The sequence below is a fragment of the Atractosteus spatula genome, chromosome 18, assembly GCF_055471065.1.
Source record: "Atractosteus spatula isolate fAtrSpa1 chromosome 18, fAtrSpa1.hap1, whole genome shotgun sequence".
In the NCBI taxonomy this organism is placed as follows: Eukaryota; Metazoa; Chordata; class Actinopteri; order Semionotiformes; family Lepisosteidae; genus Atractosteus; species Atractosteus spatula.
In genome coordinates, this window is record NC_142723.1 from 6,174,095 (window position 1) to 6,194,674 (window position 20,580).

The 20,580-nt window shown below is 44.6% G+C and overlaps 1 protein-coding gene across 2 annotated transcripts in view; it reads right to left on the minus strand.

Moving 5' to 3' along the window:
• Positions 1–5,999: 5,999 nt before the first annotated feature.
• Positions 6,000–20,580, minus strand: part of LOC148818474 (protein kinase C beta type) — a 147,812-nt gene continuing 133,231 nt past the window's right edge. The window contains exon 17 of one of the 2 annotated variants that reach the window (XM_088936819.1): positions 6,000–6,179. In XM_088936819.1, the coding sequence (XP_088792945.1) occupies positions 6,027–6,179 (153 nt within the window). In that variant the 3' untranslated portion in view covers positions 6,000–6,026. Of the gene's footprint in view, positions 6,180–12,561; positions 16,204–20,580 lie in introns of those variants that run through there. The other variant, XM_088936818.1, reaches the window with a different exon arrangement.

Below are 20,580 nucleotides of genomic sequence, written 5' to 3' on the forward strand. Positions count from 1 at the left end.
AGACTCATTGGTTTTCTCCTTTGCTTGGGGTGACTTAGACTGACAGCTCTTCGTATATCTGTCTCCAGCCGACAGAGGATCTGGCAGTAAACCCAGCACAACCAGGACAACTCAAGAGTGAGCCCACCCTTCTCCAGCTCCTGTCCTGCCTTCCTGGGGACAGGCGCTATCTGTCTCTCACTGAGGCATACAGCTTTTCCACCCAGAACAGAGGAGACAAGACCACAATTGGCAATCAATAAATATGTAATCTTAACAACAGAACATGCTACATCATTCATACATCGGAAAATAAATGCGCATTCTCTGTCGAAATCTTGACAATCCTTCAGAACAGCAGCAGCGTTTTCGGTTTAACAGCATTTTCAAGATGCCCTAAAACAACAAAAAAATTGTGTCTTGCATAGTAATTTGTTTTCCTGTATAGAAGACTGCACAATTGACGCCAGCAAATTTGCACAATGATTCCTTTTTTTCCATTATTGGAGTAACAGAAGTTCTAAACTCTATTACAAGGTGCAATAATTTCATTACACAACGGTAAAAAAAACTCTGTTTCTCATTGCTCTCCCATGTTTCCACTGTTGTTTGCCCTGTCCTGCTGATTTTACCACGGTAAAGTGCATTTTCACAGTCTTGGAATGTGGAAAATAACCTTATTAGGGTGCATACTGTACCTGTGACAAAGAGCCGTGTACAGTACTGTAAGTGATGTTTAAATTGTTTTAGGTTCATAATTACATTTTAGGTTCGTAAGTACAGTAGAAAGACAGCAAACAAGAGGCCAAACTTGCTCATCCGGAAGTTTATTTCCTGAGTGAACCTAAGCTTTCACCCATCTGTTTCTTAAAAGAGCCCAGAGTAAGGGTCTCAGTCACCTGGCTGGGACCCCTTTTCCAGATGGCCACCACTCCTTGCGTGAAGCAGAATATCCTATTTCCCATAATAATTTCCTCTCAGTTCCTAATTGTGACCCTGTGATCTTGTTTCAGTACCAAGTGCATGAAATACTGTAATTCCCTGGACTCTAGGCTCCTTCAACTTGTCTGTATGTGACAATCTCCTGAGACCAGGAAACATTATTGTTGCTCTTCTCTGAACTCTTTCCAGGGCTAGAATATTCTTTCTGTGGTCACCTAAACCGAGCACAATATTCTAAATTAGGTTTTACGACTCCATTTTAAAGCTCAGGCATAACCTCCTTTCATTTACAGTATATTCCTTACTCTTACAATTGAACCAAACTGTCTGCTTTTAAATAAAGTGTATGTTCTTCTGTTTTATGTTCCTAAAAACCAATAAGGTGATGTTAAAGACATTTTGCAGAAGTATCTAAAGAAATGCACAGGTCTAGGCTCATTAAGGTGCTTGCCTCAGAGGCATGCTTGTCAGGGAATAACCACTTTCTGGCAGGATGGATATTCCTTGCGGGCTTGTGAGGTCATTCTGGGTGTCACACTATATACCTTCCCCCTCAGCACTTCCTCCCCAGATCAACATGCATGTGGCAATCATTCCTCTACACATGGAGCTCCCCTTGGCCGTGCTGTTCTTTTGAAAAGTCGAGGACTTCATGTGCGAAATATGTTTTCTCAATAAATAAAGCACAAGCAAGTGCATGGAAGAATGTAGGAACCAAAGCACACAGCCAGGTGCTTTAGCCAGTCTGGAGCACAGGCTGTATTGTGAAGCCTCAGCCTGCCTCACCTCTGTCCTTCAGGTGAGCTGTAGGTTTACAGTTTCTTGTGTCGCTGAATGAAAAGTCAAATTCATTAAATGACTCCCTAGCTATCTGTCGTACCAACACCTTAATATTGAGAAAGATTTTAAAAAAATAACAAGAATTGGAGAATATAGATTTTCCACAGCAGATTTACAATTTGCTAAACTGACATAAGAGCCCATCAGAGCTATGCTGTCTGGTGACCCCAGGCTGACATTCTGTGAAATTGGATGCTGAAAGTGTCAGAGCAGAGAGGCACAGGCACAGAGATATTCCAGAGCCCAGGACGATTTGTCCTATGTATGTTTTTTTTTTCTACGGGAAATGATGGTTTAGATATGCAAATGTACAGCACGTTGCCTTACTTCAAATGACAGTAAAACAAACGGTGCTCAAAACTCAGCAAGATGATTATCAAGTCCTGTTGGCAGCTCGCTGTGTTCCTTGTACATCAGACGCCACCCGTTCGGGACGGAGCCAATTAAAAACCGGATGAAAAATAAGAAAGGGTTTAGTTTGGTCTTTTCTTGTTCTCTACATGTTTTTTTTTCAAAAAGGAGAAGATGAAAAGGACAGGAAAAAAAAGACAAAAAAAAAGCACAACTCTCAGTTATGCGGACACAATTTCAGACTTAGTTGTGAAGTTTTGTTCCTCCAACTTTTTGTTAAGTGATGTGTACTGGATGCAGCTGTGCTTTATCATTGCCTGTCTTTCCTGTAGTATCTGAGATGAAAGCAAGATGGCCAGGATTGTCTCCTCAATACTTAATACATGTTCCTGCTTGAATTCCAGTCTTTCCAACAGCGGGAAGTTTAACTATAACAAGCTATGTGTACAAAGAAGGTACAACATGAAGGTTCCAGAAACACAGAAGTACTAAAATGGAATACCTCTGAAGGCTCACACCGAGTAGCCATGATGTGAAGGGCTGTTGAAGAAAATGTCTCAGATGAAGGTGTGTGAACGCAGCCAGCAAGTCTGATCCTTCCTAACATAGGCCGAAATTCCCCAAGAGAGGTAAACCACATTTGTAATACCAATCTACAAAATGCGGGCCAGTGGGGGAAGCTGTAGAGCAACCAGTCTTATTTCTGTCACTGGTGGGGATCTGGAAAGGATAGGTAGAGCTAGCAGAAGAATACTAAGAAAACAAGGGCATTGTAAGTAACAGACAATGGGTTTAGAAAGGGCCGAATACAAGTCTTGTCTAACTAACTTGCTAGTATTCTGCAAACAAGCAACAAGGATATAACTAAAGTACTGTATACAGTATGGCATGAAAAGTGTTTGATAAGATAAATGTTTGATAAGGATGTGAGTATCAACCTTTTACGAGGTTGAGTCTCACATTAAAACCCATAGGAATCCAAGGTAATGAATGCATATGGATTCTGAACTGGTTAACAAACTGGAAATGGCGTTATTTGAAAAGGTATAACCTCTAAATGGGCGGGTTTGGGCCGTGGCGCGCTGCAGAGATCGGCTTTAGGGGCGTTGCTGTCCAATCTATGTCAGCGATCTAGATTCCAGTATAGTTAGCAAGCCAGTCAAATTTGCTGATGGTGCAAACCTAAAAAACAGCAGCAAGGGAGTTACAAAAAGGTTTAGACAAAAGCTTGGATTGGGCTAGCACCTGGCAAATGAAATTCAACACTGCCAAGTGGAATCTGATTCACACTGGTAGGAGGAACACACTAGAGGTACCGCATGGGCACTTCTGAGATTAAAGAATCTACACATGACAGGGATCTGGGTGTTTGCCTAGAATCTGCTATTGTATGTCCTCATCAAGACAATGTGCTAAAATGCAAACCGATGGCTTGGATACACAGCAAAAAGTCTGGAATTTAAGTCCAGGGAAACCATGTTTGAGCTGTATAATACACTAGTGACACTACACTCACCTGTGTTCAAGTTTGGTCACCATACTGCAGAAGAGATATTATAACCTTAGAAAGAGTTCATAGAAGAGCAACAGATATGATTCCTAGTCCCAGAGCACTTTTTATATACAGACTGGTTGATGGGTCTAAATCTCATGGGAGGAGAATTGATCCAAGTTTCCAGTATCTTCAGGTGTACAGGTAGGTTCAACCCAGGGGACTAACTATTTCACACTCAGAAGGGGTCACCAATTGGAAGGTTACGGACATTTATTTAGGATAGAAAGTAAGATACATTTCTCTACTCAAAGAGTGGTGGGGGTCTGGCACAGGCTTCCCAGCCAGGTGATTGAGGCCCAAGCTCTGGCAGCTTTACAAAACTGCGGAAAACCCTTTTAGATTCACTCAGTCACAAAACTACCTAATGAGCAAGCTGGACACTCTCATTTTCAGGCTTCTGTTCATAAACTGTGAGTTGGTTGTGCTGTCCATTAGAAACAAAGAAATAGTAATTCATTGTAGGTACAGAAAACCTACCCAGTTGAATTGATGATGCAGATCTGCTGGCTTAAATTTTGGATTTCACTTTGTTAATCTGATTCTGATCTTCTGTCATAGTAAAACAATTACCGATCTGAATTTTGCTTCCCACCTGTCACATAACAGCTGTGGTTCTGTGACTGGCCAGGCTCCAGCATGGCTTGTAATGTCTCTCCACATCCAAAGAGAGACTACACTTTAATGAGGACCACATTACAGAGGTGCCAGTCACGCGGTCAAAATCTGTAGGAATCAGAGGCTTCATCAGAATCCATTTAATTTGGAATTTAACTGCAGCTGGAGCAGAAAGAGGACACTCTGGTTTTTTTTTCTGTCTTTTGTGGAGATAATGAGAACTTCTTACCATCGTGCAGAACAAACTAGGTTTCGACCAAAGCAATTACAGTCAGCAAAATTTAATCAACTAAAGATTAATAGTGATTATTAATGACCATACAGTGCTGCCATGAGTATTTTTTAAACAATTTATATTAATAAAGATCCTAACTGGAAGACTTCTAGATACTTTTTTTTTGTAAATACATTATATCTATTTACACAAAAAGCCAACAAATTAACCAATGTTGGCAAACACTTTTCAGTTTACTAACATTTAACTGGCATGCATAGACTTTTAAAAATCATTGTTTTGTTTTTTTTTTGCTTCAAGGTAAAGTACTGATAAAAATGGAGGAAAAAAAAAATCAAACTCCAGAATCAGTTTGCTAATAATGTCTGAGAAATTGTGCTCAGGGTTTCAGCGCACATGAACGTACCTGTCGACAGGGAACAGAATACCCACTGCGGGCCATGTGAGTTTTTTTGTTTTGGTCAAACTTCGACATTATTTATCAGAATGTTTGCATTTTCTTCATTGCTGGGAGGCCCCAGCACAGAGCACGGGTCTAGATACGCAGGAAGTGGAGCCAACTGGCTTGTCTCCATTGTTGTGTCTCCATCAGTATTGCTGAGCAGCTTGGAATAGACAAAAACGCCGTATGAGTTTAAAACAGAACTGTAGGGACTGGCTGTGACACTGAAGCTTTGCAGGCATCACAGAGGAATTCTGAAAGAGGTGCTGGACAGAGCTGTTAATAGGTCTGGCAGTAGGCTCCTTCGTTATTGCACGGTCAATTAATAAGCTAGTACTCAATTTCACATCAAACCAGTGGAATAAACACTACGTTTGGGAAAACAGCTCACAGGCAACAGCTGACAGTTAAGCCAACCCTCCAGTTTCAACAACACAAATAATGAAACGAGTGTTTGTGAGTTTGCTCATTTGGAGTCAGCCCTGCCTGTTGCTTTTCTGTAACACTATGGTCACTACCTCATCAGCGTGAAGACCAAAGGGCCTGACCCAGCTTAAGATGTATGTGAGAAGCATCCCTACAGGTGTTATTAGAAAGAGTAAAGAAAGTAAAGGGGGGAAAAAATAAAGATTACATCATGCACGCAGAGGCTATGAGGTCACTTGTCCACTTTGCTCTCCAGTCTTGAAGAGATCAAATGGAGATGCCAGGGAAATCTGTTATACCCCTGTAAGGGGACACAAAATCTGACCCGACTGCGTTCAGAGCAGGCCTGAAGCACTAGGTGACGATAAGCACAGGCTCCTGCTGGGTTTAGAGGAAAAACAAGCACTTTCACGGTGCTAATATGCTATCTTATGCATTACTGGAAGGGATCCCAGAAGTCCTTTGTAAACAGATGTTCCAGGTGAGACCAGCGAAGACCACACCCCCTGGTCCACAGCGATGAAGGTGCGGCAGAGTGATGTCATAGCCTCCTGGCGCACACGCACAGACGGTACAGCACTAATCTACAGTCCGCCGACAGGGAATGCGGTGTCCCAGCCTTGGGAATGCCAGCCAGCCCCCTACACCTGGATGACGAACTCGGGGTTGGTGTAGGAGAAGCCTGCAAACTCGTTCTGGTCCAGATTCATGATGAACAGCTTGTCGGTGGGCGTCATCTCGACGGGCATCTTGGTGAACTCCTTGTCGAAGTTGGCCGTGTCCCTCTTGGTTTTCTGTTTTGGAGGAGAAGAAAGTTGTTGTTTTTGTACAACCTCAATCGGTTTTGTGCCACATCCCTCCCTTTCGTGCCACATCCCTTCAAATTCAGAACTTACCTTCTGACTTGCTACATTTCAGAATTTCGGAGGCATACTATTAGCGTGGAAGGGACTTGTGACTTAATCCGGAGGAATACAGACATTGCACTCCTCTGACTGAATTAACAATGCCTTACTCTGACAATTAAATGTCCCCAAAATGGATGGATGGAGGGATATTTTTACATTTTCTAACTGTATCTCCCAAAACAGGGTCGCAGGGGGACAAAGTCTATCCCAGCAAGCAATAAGCACAAGGCGGGATGCCAGCCCATCACAGGGCACACACAGACACCGACAGAGACATGGACACACTCACAACAGGGCCAATTTTCCCAGAAGACCATTAACCTACCAGCATTTGTTTGGATTGTGGGAGGAAACTGGAGCACCCAGAGAAAACCCATGCAGACACGGGCAGAACATACAAACTCCACACAGAGTGCACCCCAGAAAATGAACCCAGGGCCCCAGCACAGCAAGGCAGCAATGCTAACCATTGAGCCACCATGTTACCCATGTAAAAATCTATACAAATATAAGCGAAGATCACTTTATGAGTTATATACAATTTCTTGCATTAGGAATTCATCTTTTCGCATACCCCAGCTTGCTCTCCATGAGACACACAGACAGGGAGAGAAGCTTGGGGTCAGAGCACAGGGTCAGCCATTGTACAGCGCCCCTGGAGCAGCTGGGGTTAAGGGCCTTGCTCAGGGGCCCAACGGAGTTGGATTTGCCGGCCCGCGGGATTTGAACCAGCAACCTTCCAGCCACAGGCGCAGATCCTTAGCCACAGAGCCACCACTCGCCCCATAACAAGTAACAGTTTACAAGTGTAATTAAGATTTACTAAATTACTTCTGAGTTAAAACCCACATTGGTGGTGATGTAAATATTATTTTTTCTTACAGAAAATATAAGAGTTTTAGGAAAAAGTGTAAGCTGTGGGAAAAATGTATATGTGGAATGAACACAGTAAAGTACTGTAAGTTAGCGATTAACTGGTACAGTAGATGTTCTGCTCTCCGCCCCATATAAATATGAAGACAAGTAGAATCCAAAAAAAGTCAATATGATTGAGAATCACTTTTGACCTATGTCCTCTGTGCTGTGCAGGAGACAGCCGGCAGAATCGAGCCCCATCTAACACATATATACTTCAGCTCATTCACATTCAACTTCACCAGGCTGTAAAAAGGAAGAAGTGGGCTCCTTCCCTTGTGTTGTGAATTGTAGTGTGCCTACTGAGAGATTTTTGCTTTAGAAAAGTAGCTCAAGGCGTGAACAAAAAGACAGAGATACACACACCGAAGAAGCAATTCTGAAGGAAATCACAGACGTGGCACTGCTGAGATAACCCCATTGAACCGAAAACGGCGAGAAGCATGGTCCCTGCTGAGTTCGGTTTCTAAAGCTTTTGTTGTCTGTCTTATTTTTTTTTTTAAAAAGCAAAGAATGGTAAAAAGGAGATAGGAATGACTAACCCCTGGTCGGCCGAAGTAACAAGCACTACGCTCAATGAAAACCGGACCTTGCTGGGCTCCACAGCAGAAGTCTCTTCTGTTCTGAGCCAGAATCGTCTGTGTGCCTCGTATCAACCTCGACCTGAGCGTCTCTTTCCTCACAACCGCTCTACAGACTGACCGCTTGTTCATGGGCTTTTTAAAAAAAAAAACACTTAAAAAATGTCATGTTCCGGTGAAAGATACCGCTGGCACTCGAGCTGGATAACAGAAAACATGGGGATACGAGGCCTTTGTTAAAGGCTTTTGTGTTTTACACCTTATTAATGCGTAAAACACTGGAAAAATTAAATTGAAAAGCCCCCGAATAAGCTGAAGCCAATCTAAAGTCATGAAATGAAGCGACACAGTATTTTGCCCCTCTGGGTCGGTGATTGAACCAGCTCTGCAAATCACAATGTTTTACAGACGCCAGGACAATATTGAGTATCCCGTTGTGACGCCATCAGTCTCAGCCAGTGTCAAGTCAGAACTGCTCCCGAAGACAAAATATTGCTCCCCTGCCTCTCATGAAGATTAAAGCATCATGGGCAGAGTCGTACGGCTTCCGGAACTCCGGAAAGAGAAAGAATCTAATAATTAGCAAGAGGAACGCGCTCCAGTTCTGAAGTCTGCCCTTCCAACTGGCTTTAACTGTGCTTCTGTCACCCAGCCAGACCCTGTCTTCACCTGGAGGACACAATAAGTACTGCAATGTTTGCTAGTGGTGATGCAAGACTGAAGAAATCCCTGTTTGGTTCTTGGGCAGCCTTCTCGGAGGACCTCCTCGTGTGTCTCGCCAGCTGAGCGATTGCCAGTGGAGAAGATGGATAAACTGTTCGCACCAGGTCAAAAGGCTTCTGTAACTCTGAGCGCAGGAACTCCAGGCTAGGTTTTTCCCCCATGCCAGAACACGGGCAAGAGAGGTCTCTGGAGAAGGGCCTTTGGCCACAACGGCTGTACGCAATATGTGCTGTACAAGGGCCTGCGGGTTCTCTCTGTGCATCAGAGCAAGGGGAGGAAGAGAAGCTCAGTTGAAGAGAACAGCCAGTCTATGGGCCTCCACAGACTTGTTCTTATTCTTAGGCCTCTCCTGCTGTCCTGTGACTGAGCCAGCATGCCAGGAAGTTAGAGACAGTAAGACCCACAGCCATCCAAGGAGCAGGACAGAGGTGTTCCTGTTTGTGGAAGCAGGGGGTGACTGTTGTTGAGAACTCAGTGGGGGAAGGGGTGGGAAACCGCTGCTATGCACCAGGGAAGTGTGTTGCAGTGCTGTGGTTGCTGGGGATGACTGCAGAGAAGCACTGGAAAAAACACAGCATGGTTTCTTTCATACGTGTATACGGGAGGGTGTCTCCTCCCTAGTGCAAGTTTAACATGTTATTCCTGTACAGTTTCCATGACTCTCTTGTCCCTAATACCACAATCACCTCTGTCTTACTTCTCCACAGCTTCACACATTACTGTAGATCTCTACTCCCGTTCCTCTACCACGGTATTACTGCACTCTGCTTAATTATGCTTTGCCATAATATGAACTGAAATAAACAGTTTTCGAGGATCCCCTTTGCTTCCTTGTTTATGGCAGATCTTGTAACAGGTGTGATTCTTGCTTGGAATCGCGTGCATGAAGCATTAAGTGCCTCTGTTTGGGAAGAAAGCACCAGGCATGGCCTGTCTGGGTGGGGGGGTTACAGATTAGCCAGTCCAGCCGATGGTGGTGATGGAAAGACAGAGATGGGTGGACAGTGAATGCAAATTGTGATTTAAAAAAGTGGGTTTTTAATCAGTCTAGTGGACTGGAGGTTGGTGTTCTGGCAATAAGGGGAAAGGGAATAAAGAATGGATGTTAATACACCAAAGGAGGTGTAAAGAGAGCCAAAGGGAGTAAGAACTTCACCACTCTTCAACATACAGCTTTGATCAGCAACAGAAGGGGGTTCTAATAAGAACTGCTCCTGCACAGGAGGTCAAACTTGCTTAAAACACCCCTTACCCTTCATGCTTCCCAAAAGGCAAACTGCAAACAAAGCTGGTGAAGCCCCATGTAATAGGTCTGACAGCAGGTATGCACACCCATCTCACTAAAAAGACAATTCACGCTAAGAAGACAACACACCACACTAACAAGGCTAACGGAGAAACCCAACCTGACCACCTCACACAGCAGGACAAACAGAGACCGAGCTACATACAGTAACAGAGAAAATTCACATTCAGGTAAATACACAAGACAGGACAGAAGGAAAGGCTGGAGACAAGACCCTCCATCCTGAGTACCACAGTACTGAGCCAGAAGATAGCAAAGTCAGGACAACAGCACATCTCCTACCTTCAGCTCCTGTTCCCGTGTAGGCCAGCAGAGCCCCAGGCTCAGCTCTACACAGACCCCCCTCTCCCTGTGCAGGGACCTGGGCAGCCTCACTTCGGGGGAGCCTGGATCACCTGGGGGCCTTACAACAGCTGCTGGGTGTGACAGCACCGACACCAAAGGGCTTTCAAAAGCAAACTCAAATGAAATATAATTGTTATCAAATCACCTTTATCAGAATAATGACGATTTATGGCTTCCATTCCTTTGGGAAGACAGGGAAATCACAAAGCTCTGCTTCATATTTACAGATTAATTTTAGAATAAGGGCAGGTTACAATACCGCTCTTTTGAACAGAAAGAAACACTTTGAGAAGGTACTGTGTTTAGGGGGGAGTGTTATTAGCACAAGACGAAATGGTTTTCCAGAAACATTAAGCACAAGGAATCTGTGCCAAAGAACGATATAATCAAACCTCCGCTTTTCCACCGACAGTGAACACGACATCTTTCACATGCAGTCGAGAGAAAACAAGCTGCCTGTTTACACAATCAGGGCGTTATTCAGAGTTCTTTAATGCATGTTCCCAGGCCTGTTGCCAGCTGGAGACAGATGAACAGTTAGAATGCAACCGAACAGTCTGTTAACAGCTGTGCAGCTGCTGCATCTGTACAACAGCGGATCCCAGTAACCTTCACAAATGGTTAGGGGCTCGTCTCATTTTTAAGTGCCTTAAGGAGCAAGGAGTGCAAGAGTTTTCCTTGGTACCTCCTCCGTCCCCAGGGCACAAAGCAGGCCATGTTATTTTAAAATGGCACCTCCCCTCTAGGTTTAGATTAACAGAAACACAGGCATCACAAAAGCACTGATCTTGAACATTTCATAGAAGCGCTGGGTAATTTTGTGACACAGACATTGCACCACTATGCACACAAATATACTGTCGATATGTACACATACATATGGATTGTGTTTTTCCTACTCCATCGTTTCTTTGATTCACTGTGAAGTGTGCTGTCAAAGTGGGGGGAAGGTACATGATTACTAAGGAGTGTACAGTAAATTAGCAGCAGACCAGGCCTTCTCCATTGTTGGCTGTGCTGTAGGACTGAAGGCTGATGAAAGCGGGCTTGCAGGGGGCTTGTTTGTTCATGTGTAAGCATGATACCTCTTGCCCACCGCTGAAGGCAACAGCAGACCCAGCTGGTGTGTCAATTCAGACAGCCTCACAGATTCACAGGCAGTGACGTGCCTCAAAAGACCACCAACGGGATGCCAGCTTCAGGCCACAACAAGCTACGGACCCCAAGAACAGATTTCATGTCCCGAGACATCTCTGACCGAATGTCGGCCGTTGCATGAGGTGCTTCTGCAGTTATAAGTGAACCTGGAGGTGGACCAACCCATTCCGGAGGTATTGTAATACTCTGGAAGTCAGCATACAGGCGATTGGATCTTTCTGTATTCACACAGCACTTTCTGCTATAAGCAATTTGAATCTTTGCTCATCGTGTTTATTAGATGGCTTGCAATGATATGACAAGGTGGTTTTTTTAACGATGACAGATGGGGAAGACGCTTAAAAGACTCCACTTTCTGCTGAGTCGCTTGTGCTAACCTAGACTAAAGTTTAATTATAACCTTGATTCTTTAATTTCTTCCACTATTAAGGCCCGGGTTTTTCAGGAAAGTGGGGATTAAGGCTCAGCCGATGTCAGCAGCAGTACGCGCGGATGCAGCACAGAATCCCAGTGTCAAACAGTGACCTGTTTTCAGCAGATAAGCCTCAGACACTCAAGCTAACCGGCTGATTTTAATTGGAGGCTGTGACATTCAGAATTAATTAACATTCATGCGCCGAGCGAGGAGGCACCTCAGCACTGAGCGAGCCCCAGAGATAAGCTGGAACAGCTTTTAAAAGATCATTTATAACAGGGAAGCGATGCAGAGCATAACAACAATAAATAACCGAGGAATCGAAATAAGATTCCCAATGCACAGCCGTCGGATCCGTCTCTGGTCTTATGAGCTGCAGGTTCTTGTTCTGATGAAGCAGAAGAGACAAATCTAATTCCACATGGTTCCGATAGTTAAATCAAAACCGCGTGAAACTAGTGGCTTCCAACCAAGATCCTGTAGTTCAGAAAACCTGACACGACTAAAACGGCTCTCCAGCAGGAATCTTATTTTAATCCCAGTTCTTATTAATTTGCAGATGTGGAATGCTGAAAAGGCAAAATGGCTGAACTGTGTGGTTTCTGACCCCCTCTGCTTCAGCAGCCTTGAAATCCATGCAGTGGCTGCTCTGCATTCTCCAGGCAGGGCTGTAACTGGGACTATAGGGAACAGCAATGCAGTACAAAAGTCCATGAGCACCACTAACTAACAGTGCTAATCTCACTGGCAACACAGCCCCTTTCTGAAAACATCTTCATGATCTGAAAGGGTTGGCACCAATTCAAAAGGAAATATCAACATACCTCTTCATGTCAAAGTTTATTTAATTTAGATATTTCTCTGGAAAATACTTTGGCACATTAACAGCATTTGAGTTCAAAGTTTACAAAGCACACACAACAGCTTGAAAACACTAAAGCGCTCATCGTCAAAATAGCAATATATCACAGTTCGTAGTTCATAATTCATGCACAAAGGTTTCCTTTTTGGAATGCAAACCCCAGATTGCATCATCAATTTAGAAAAGACAGAATAATCTATAAACATTTTTTTTATTTTTTTAAAGGTTTTTTTTAACAATACTGTAAGGCTCACATAAAATCTGACCACTTTGTATGCAAGAGATTCACTGAACATATTTTGACACATTTTGTTTACTGCATATGATTCTCTTTAGAAATATTAAAGCCCTGTAATAAACTACACACCAGATTTGGCAGAGATAAGAAAACCATTCATATTAATCTGAAGAATAATGTCAATAAAGGATCATAATATTCCTATTAATTGTCTAGCAAAACAGATGTGTACTGATTTTTTAAAATCACTACAAATGGTAAGAATTTCATTAAATCCTTCTAGGATTTCCCTTCCCTTTCAATTCTACAGAAGATACAAGTGGTTTAAGTGGCAAGTTACCTCCTTTAGCAAAGAGTTGGTTATCCCAGCAGCCCGTGAACTACAGTACATTAGCACCTAGCTTTGTATTTTAGAGGTACAGGCAAAATGTAATTGCAGCTGTTCACACGGATTAGCGGTTCATTTTGCTTTTGAAAGTTCTAACATCCCGTTTTTCCTTGCGGATTTATCTTTGCCACTGGATCGAATTTCTCGCTGGTGTGAATGCCGCTAGAACCAACGGCACCCCTGAGAGCAGGGAGCTGTCTGCTCTGCACCGTCAGCCTCAGACCAGCTTGTGTTACGGACAAACAAAATGGCATTGCGTGAAAGGAGACAGCCCTTGCCTGCTCCCTGCGTTACACCTTCAGACAGGCGCTTTTGTTTTATCCTGCGCAGACGGCCTTTCAAGTTGTTCATGACCTTTAAGCCGCGGTCTCTGTCACGCAGCCTGGTACATAAGTACTTGGGAACAAGATGTATTCCAGGCAAGCTTCGCTGTACAAAACATCTTTTCGATAACCCTGCTGCTCGACGATCACGCTATTTTGCGGCTGGAGATGCGATATATAAAAGGCTCTGTGATCTGCGCCTGCAGGTTTCAGCGCATCTAGATGTTATTTCCAGACCGCCATCCACACCGGCTGGTGCTGTTGAGACCCTACTTGTAGCTTCACGCAAACAAAGCTACTGGATTGCAAGAATGGTATTAGCGCTGGGTTCTGAGACAACACTGCCCACATCTGGATCAATGCTCAATGCAAGCTGTAAGACTGCAGGCATTAGTCATATTGCCCATCTTGGCCCAGTACAGTTAACCTACAAATACCCAATAGCCATGGTTGTTTGGCAATGTTATCACCAGGCATGGACGGATTAGCCCGATCTCTTTCACATGCGCCGACTCATTAATATGCTGCACGTTTGGAGCCCCGGACTGGCCCGACCTGTCTCCTTTAACAAGGAATGCCACTGTGTGTGCCACTGCATTCCTGTTGGTTTCTTATTCTTTTGCTTTCCAGTCTCTGAGCCACTGGGGGAAACTGGCGTGAATGCATTCAAGGCCAGTTTTGCCGTTGAGGCCCGTCCAACCTCTGCTCTGTGTTGCTCGTTCTCAGTTTGCCACAGAGAGGTTGCTGTCTGGCAGACTGCAAGGGCACGGACCCTCGTCCTGAGATTTGACTTCGTACCACTCCCACTGCTGCTGTGTAGTAACACGAGCAAAGTCCTGTAACTGCCACTAAGCGTCACTTCACTGCCTGGAACTTCTGAGGAGCAAAGTCCCTTCCAAAAAAAAAAAACGGCTTAGAGGTGCTTTTCTGAGAGGAATAATAGCAAGCACTCGAACAAAAGAACATGTATTGTAAAATATCCGAGATTTGTTTTCACAGCTTCGCAGTACAGAACCTTGTCCAGTTGAACCCTGTTTGTTAGATAATATGCTTTCGTTTGTTTGTTTTTTAACGTAAATGGAATGCACCGCAAAGGTGCACGTTGCCATGCAGATGTGCCTTTGCCAGATCCCAGAGTGTGGTAGTCACTCCTGGACTCTGGAGTGGGTAGGGCTGACCTACAGCAATGCTATGTACAAGCCACGACACTGGGGCCTCATTAAAAAGAAGCCCCCAGACTGCAGAACTAACTAAAATGGATTAAACAGAAAATGCTGCATTGATTCATCCTGTAAATACCTTGGTTTTCCATGCTTAAAAAAAAAAACAATTGATTATGACTTAAATATATCGTAAATGTTCAGAAGTAGTAATTCATTTCATCCTAGCAACCCTAATAGATACTTTATTCAAAACTCGCAGATAAAAAAAAGCAGCTCATGCAAAATAAATTAGGGCAATTTTTCCTGCCTTTTTTTGGGGGGGGGGGGGGGGGGGGGCTTCCAGAATTTTGGTGAGGTTCTGGAGCAAAGTTCAATTTCTGAGGCCATTCAAAACCTCACAAAAAAAATAAAGAAAATGGGAAAAAAAAATGGACTAAACACAAACTTAACAGAAACACAACAACATCGACAATCTCAGATCCGGGTCAAGGTCAGAGAGTCCACAGAAATGGAAAAAAAAACCAAACCGGCTGAGTCATTCAATCAGCTGACACAAAAATCAATGGCTTCTACACGCGATTTAGGCCAATAACTGCAGGACCGAAAGCCTACTTGTAGAGATGGGAGGGAAATTGGAGAGATAAGTGTCTATGCAACGTACATTGCATAGAAGGGCATGGAGTAATTGTGGGATGGCGAGTGTTGGGGGGGTGGGGGGTGCTTGCAATGGAGAAGTCATGACAGTGCAAAAAATGAAACATCCCAGGCTGTTCTGACAATCGAGGAACACTTCCTGAAATCTGGATGGTCGTCTTGCCAGCTGATCAGTTGACATCATAGCATTCAGTATACAAATGGAAGGTCAATTCAAAAATAAAATATTGGTCCCAAACCGGCATTCTTATTAACAAATCCATTTCAAGGAGGTCTGTAAAATGATCATCAGCTTGTTTGAACTATATAAACAGATATACATACACGTATGTATGTATAAATGCAGAGCCCTGATATATTAAAATAAGTAGGTGTCTCCCAACCTTTTTTTTATTGTCTGCTCGCTGTCTAAATTTGAGTGTACCCTCATGGCTGCCTGCTTCAGGTCCAGCAGGACGCGCAAAGGTAGCGGGCATGACCGTGTTTGTGTCTCTCCACTTCCTGCTCGGAATCTGGGCCACAGTCGCACCCCTGCTGCTCATTTTAATATGGCAGGGCTCTGCATGCATATATATATATGTCCATGTATGTTATGGAGACAGGTAGGTAGATACAGTTTTATATATATATATGATCAATCTGTTGTAGGAGCCCAAGTTTTATTTTGCCCTGTTATGTCCTTAGCTCTTGACCTCCATGCTAATGAAAGAAGCGTTAACATAGGAAAAGCCCTCAAACTCGGACTGGTCAAGGTTGTGGATGACCTCCTGGTCGGGTGGGGTTAACACCGGAGGATGGCGGGTGAAAAAGCGGTCAAAATTTCCGGCGTCCCGGCCACACTGCAAGAGGGAAGAAAAAAAACACAAGAGAAGCATGTGGTGGGTGGGTGGGTGGAGATCAACAAAACAAGAGAAGCCAAACAGAAAAGGAAAACGCAAACACAGTCAATCCCTGGGGGTGGGGAGACAAACACACAAATCAAGTAAAAAAAAAACTGCCTGTTCCTCGCTTCCTTGCTCACCGCGGGGAAACTGCGCCGCTGCGCCGAGCAACGCGACGCCTCCGCCAGCTGGCGCACGTTCGCCGCCCCGCCGAAGAAACGCCTCCCCGGCGAAGCGCGACTTCGTGCGGACTCCTGACAGTTTTGTTATGGCTGGTCCATGAGGTGCCGAGCCGGCCCAGAAACTCCTCGTCGAGTTTACTCGACGGACCCGGAAAGCCGTTTTGGGTCGTCCCACACGTCTCGGGACATAAAATTCGGACGTTCGCACGCGTCAGGGTGTCAAGCTTTTTTTTTTTTTACTCAGGATATCCTTTAATGAGATGTCTGGTGTTAACTAACGGGAATATGAGTGGTTCCACTGGATAAATGTCCTAGGAAGACTGGGGATTCTCATTTTATTTCTTAAACGCAAAACGAGTAAAAATGACACCTTTGAGACAACCAGAAAGCATCGAATAGAGATTCCTTGAGGCTAGCAAAAGCTAACATGGGTATCAAATCCGCAAATACAGCACCCCAGGAATTGAACCCAGGGCCCCAGCTCTGCAAAGCAGCAATGCGCAACCATCCCACCTGTAATGTTCTATTTAAGCAAGAACTTAGGACCTAACACACTAAAAAAACACAGCACTTTGGAATATGATACCACAGAGAATCTGATCGTGTTTGCTTCTCCTTGTGGAGGCTTCAAGCAGTCTTCTCTGATGCTTGAAGCTGCTGCAGAACTGATATACACTAGCAAGAACTGAAAGGCTGAGATGAGCATGTGGACTGCAGGTCTCCCTGGGCAGGTTAGCAAGCATCAGCAAGTTCACTTCCTCTTCTGACTTGCTAAGAAACACACCCCGCATATGGATGGACACGATCAGCTGAACTGGTTTATGCACACAACTCGATAAAGAGTTTGCATTGAGATTGGCGCAAAGCATGCTTTTGCAGAAGGTGATGTCTTCTTGCATAACCATCACTGAAAAGCAATACTTTTTCCATAATGCAGGAGAGGGTTACTGTCTGGAGGATGGTTCCTGATTACTGAAACATCTCGAACATCAAATGCATGAGGGGGGGAAATTAGAAGCTCTGTATTAATGAGTAGGTAGACAAAATAGCACAGACAGCTCCCATACTTCACAGCGTTAATGTAGCCTGACTGATCAAAGTCTGCTCGTGAGCCGGCCTGCTACAGCAGGAATGTCAAAATGTCAGACTTCACCTTTAAAAGTCAAACGCCAGACACGTGCGTCATCGCCCACCGAGCCAAGACAGGCCCCATACGTCTTAAACCCACGAGGAAAAACTCTCGATACAAAGACTCGAAGAAAAGAATCTCTCAGCGGAAAATGTGTCAAAAGATGGCTTCACCCGAACCATAGCAAAACTTCAAGACCAGGTTTAATTTCAACCAAAGCAGAAGGCCTCTGGGGTTTAAGGCCACAAGTATTTTAACTAGAACTTTCACTGTCTTCCAATTTTCCTCCTTCTATCTTCCCCAACTCCAAGGCTGATTAAGGACTGTTCCAGGCGTGGCTGCTCACAACTCCACAACTGATGGTGCTTTAATAAAGCCTTTTCTGCTGTGTATTCTTTTTTTATTTGCAGTTAAACTTCAATTTTACTCAATGGCTGGAGTTTGGAAGCAAAAAAACTCCAACATAACAGCAAATAAGAGCTTAAGCTTGTAAAATCCCTGTTCATGGCAGTTAACCCCCCTGGGCACAACGTGGTTACCTGCCACTGTCATTAGCCCCTCTTTTTCTCCACAGCCTGGCTTTTCTTTCTCAAGAAAAACCCTTTTATTTTCTGCTCTCCTGCACAAGAGTGGCACGGTTTGATGTCATTTTCCCAGGCAGAAGTAAAATCACAGGCTGTTCTGGGGTTGTTAAGTGAGAGGCCCCTTTCTGTGTCCAGCAATCATTAACACGGCTCCAGACTACAATGTGCTGATGAGGATATCGCCAGTTCAAGCCTGCCCTTTTGAGAGACCCCGGCAAACAGCAGCCTTGAACGCAAAAAAACAACTCAGGTACCCGACATCACAGGTCAGCCCTTCGGCAGCACTGAGAAGCAGAAACTTTGGAGGCTGAATAAAACGTCTGCTGCTTAGGCCTGAGTTAAGGGGAGTGAAGCACACCGTAAAGCCTAAAATGGAATAACATCAAAACTGTTCAATCTGTGATTCAAACATCAGTCCCAGCTTCTCATTAGCAGTTGTCGAAATGGACATTTCTTTGTTTCCACACCAGGCACTTTCCCTTGCAACAGAGCTCGCTGTTTCACCTGCAAGTACACATCCAACACCACACTCATTCAAGGCCCCTGAGGACAATTCCGCATCACCCAGAGGGCATCTTGTACCTCCAGCAACCTTATTTACTGTTTCTCTTGCAGTAAATGCCCAGCCATCTACATTGGGGAAACAGGAAGGAGACTCGGAGACCGCTTCAGAGAACTTGTCAGGGCTGTGAAGATTAAAGATCTCTCCAAGCCCATCGTTCCTCATTCCACCTCTGACGGCCACAACCACTCTAATCTCTCTGTCTGAGTTTCTCAAAGACGGTTTTCCGAACTCATACATCAGAAAGACCACCGAAACTAAAATTATTCTGCAGCTAGGATCACACATTCTCCCTTCCCTTAACAACAGACTACTGTTCTTTTAAATTTTCATTTCACACCTCTCTACACCTATTCTGACTTCACACCTCTTGACTGGCCTCTCTTTCTGTCCCCTGCGCCCGCCTCTCACTCCTCCTCTCTCCCAGCCTTTGTTCTCCTGTTACATTACCTTTGCTTACTGCCTTGTCTCTCTCACACCTGAAGAAGGCTCCACGGCCGAAACGCTGTGTTTTCTCTCTTCTTTTTTTCAGCATGGAATAAACCTATTACTTATTTCTTTGTTTGAAGACCAACCCAGGTGCTACTGGGGCAGACCTGTGTGAATCAGACGTTGTGCTGGCTATTCCGAGCGCTAAGCCAACAATCAGACCTCAGGATCTTATTACCCTCTGCTTCCAGCACCGGCTCTGATGAGATATGTTATTGAACTGGTTGTGAAAGGCTCGCAGGCCTGGGCGCCGCAGCACAGAGGTAATGATCTGAGAGCTGTTTTGCATTAGCTGGGATCTATGGGGTAGCGGAGGATGGCTAGCTCTGAGCACTGAGGCCTCGCATTTCATCTAATCCTGAAATTGAGGCAAAAGCTTTTCGGTGTCCTCCCAGATACACCTGTCAAGAAAGATTAGCATCACGGGGGTGCCACAGTGTGGGGTAGCAGGCTATTAGATTTACCCACGTGCCAGCCTGCTAAATGCTGTTTTTTCACTTTAAATGCCACCTCCCTCCCACACACACACACACACACACCCCAATCGCCTTCAACTTTTACCCAATATTTAACAGCTCTTCGCACCACTTTGGCGTGACCTCTCCTCAAAGCTCTCCTGCACACTGTTGCAGGAACAGCTAGAGACCGAACCCTGTTTGCAGCACCACCCCACATCAGGTACGCCGAGCTGAGAAATCGCAGCTCTGCAGCTTTGCACTTCTGGATGGAACATAATGAGCAGTTTTGTATGCTCAGAATCTCCTGACAGCTCACCCACGTTCTCTCCTTTCCATCTCACTGGCTCCGATCCCTCGCTCTCTCTCTCTCTCTCCTCACCCTGAACTCTCCGTCCTTAATCCCCGCAGGACAGAATGTTCTGTCTGTCCGGCCAGCTTAAACACAGCTGTAAGCAAGTCATTAAAAAAAGTATCATTAAATTAAGTATCCTCAAACATGGCAGCCCGTACCAATTTTCCCACACCACCTCTGCGGCTGTGATGTACCAGCCTTCAATCACGAGCATCTGCACCAGGCCCTGCACTATGCACAAGGCCGAGCTACCGCATCCTGCTACTGTACAGTATGTCTGCTTTATTGAGCAGCTGGTGATGGTGGCCGAGATGAGTTATCTCTGTGACAGGGGCTGCTTGCTTTTAATACAGCAGGACTCTGAAGCTAGATCAGCAAGAGTTCGCTGAACAAGTCTGTACGTCAAGCTAAGGAGCACATGAAAAGGAATACAGTAACCAATTCAGGGATAAGGATATTTTGTATTGTGTGTATTTCCTTTTACTCCATTTTTTATTGTACTTCTTATTGACTGTATTTATTGTATTATTGTATTGTTGTATTGTTGCATGGTACTGTGCTGTGTTGATTGTGCCTGGC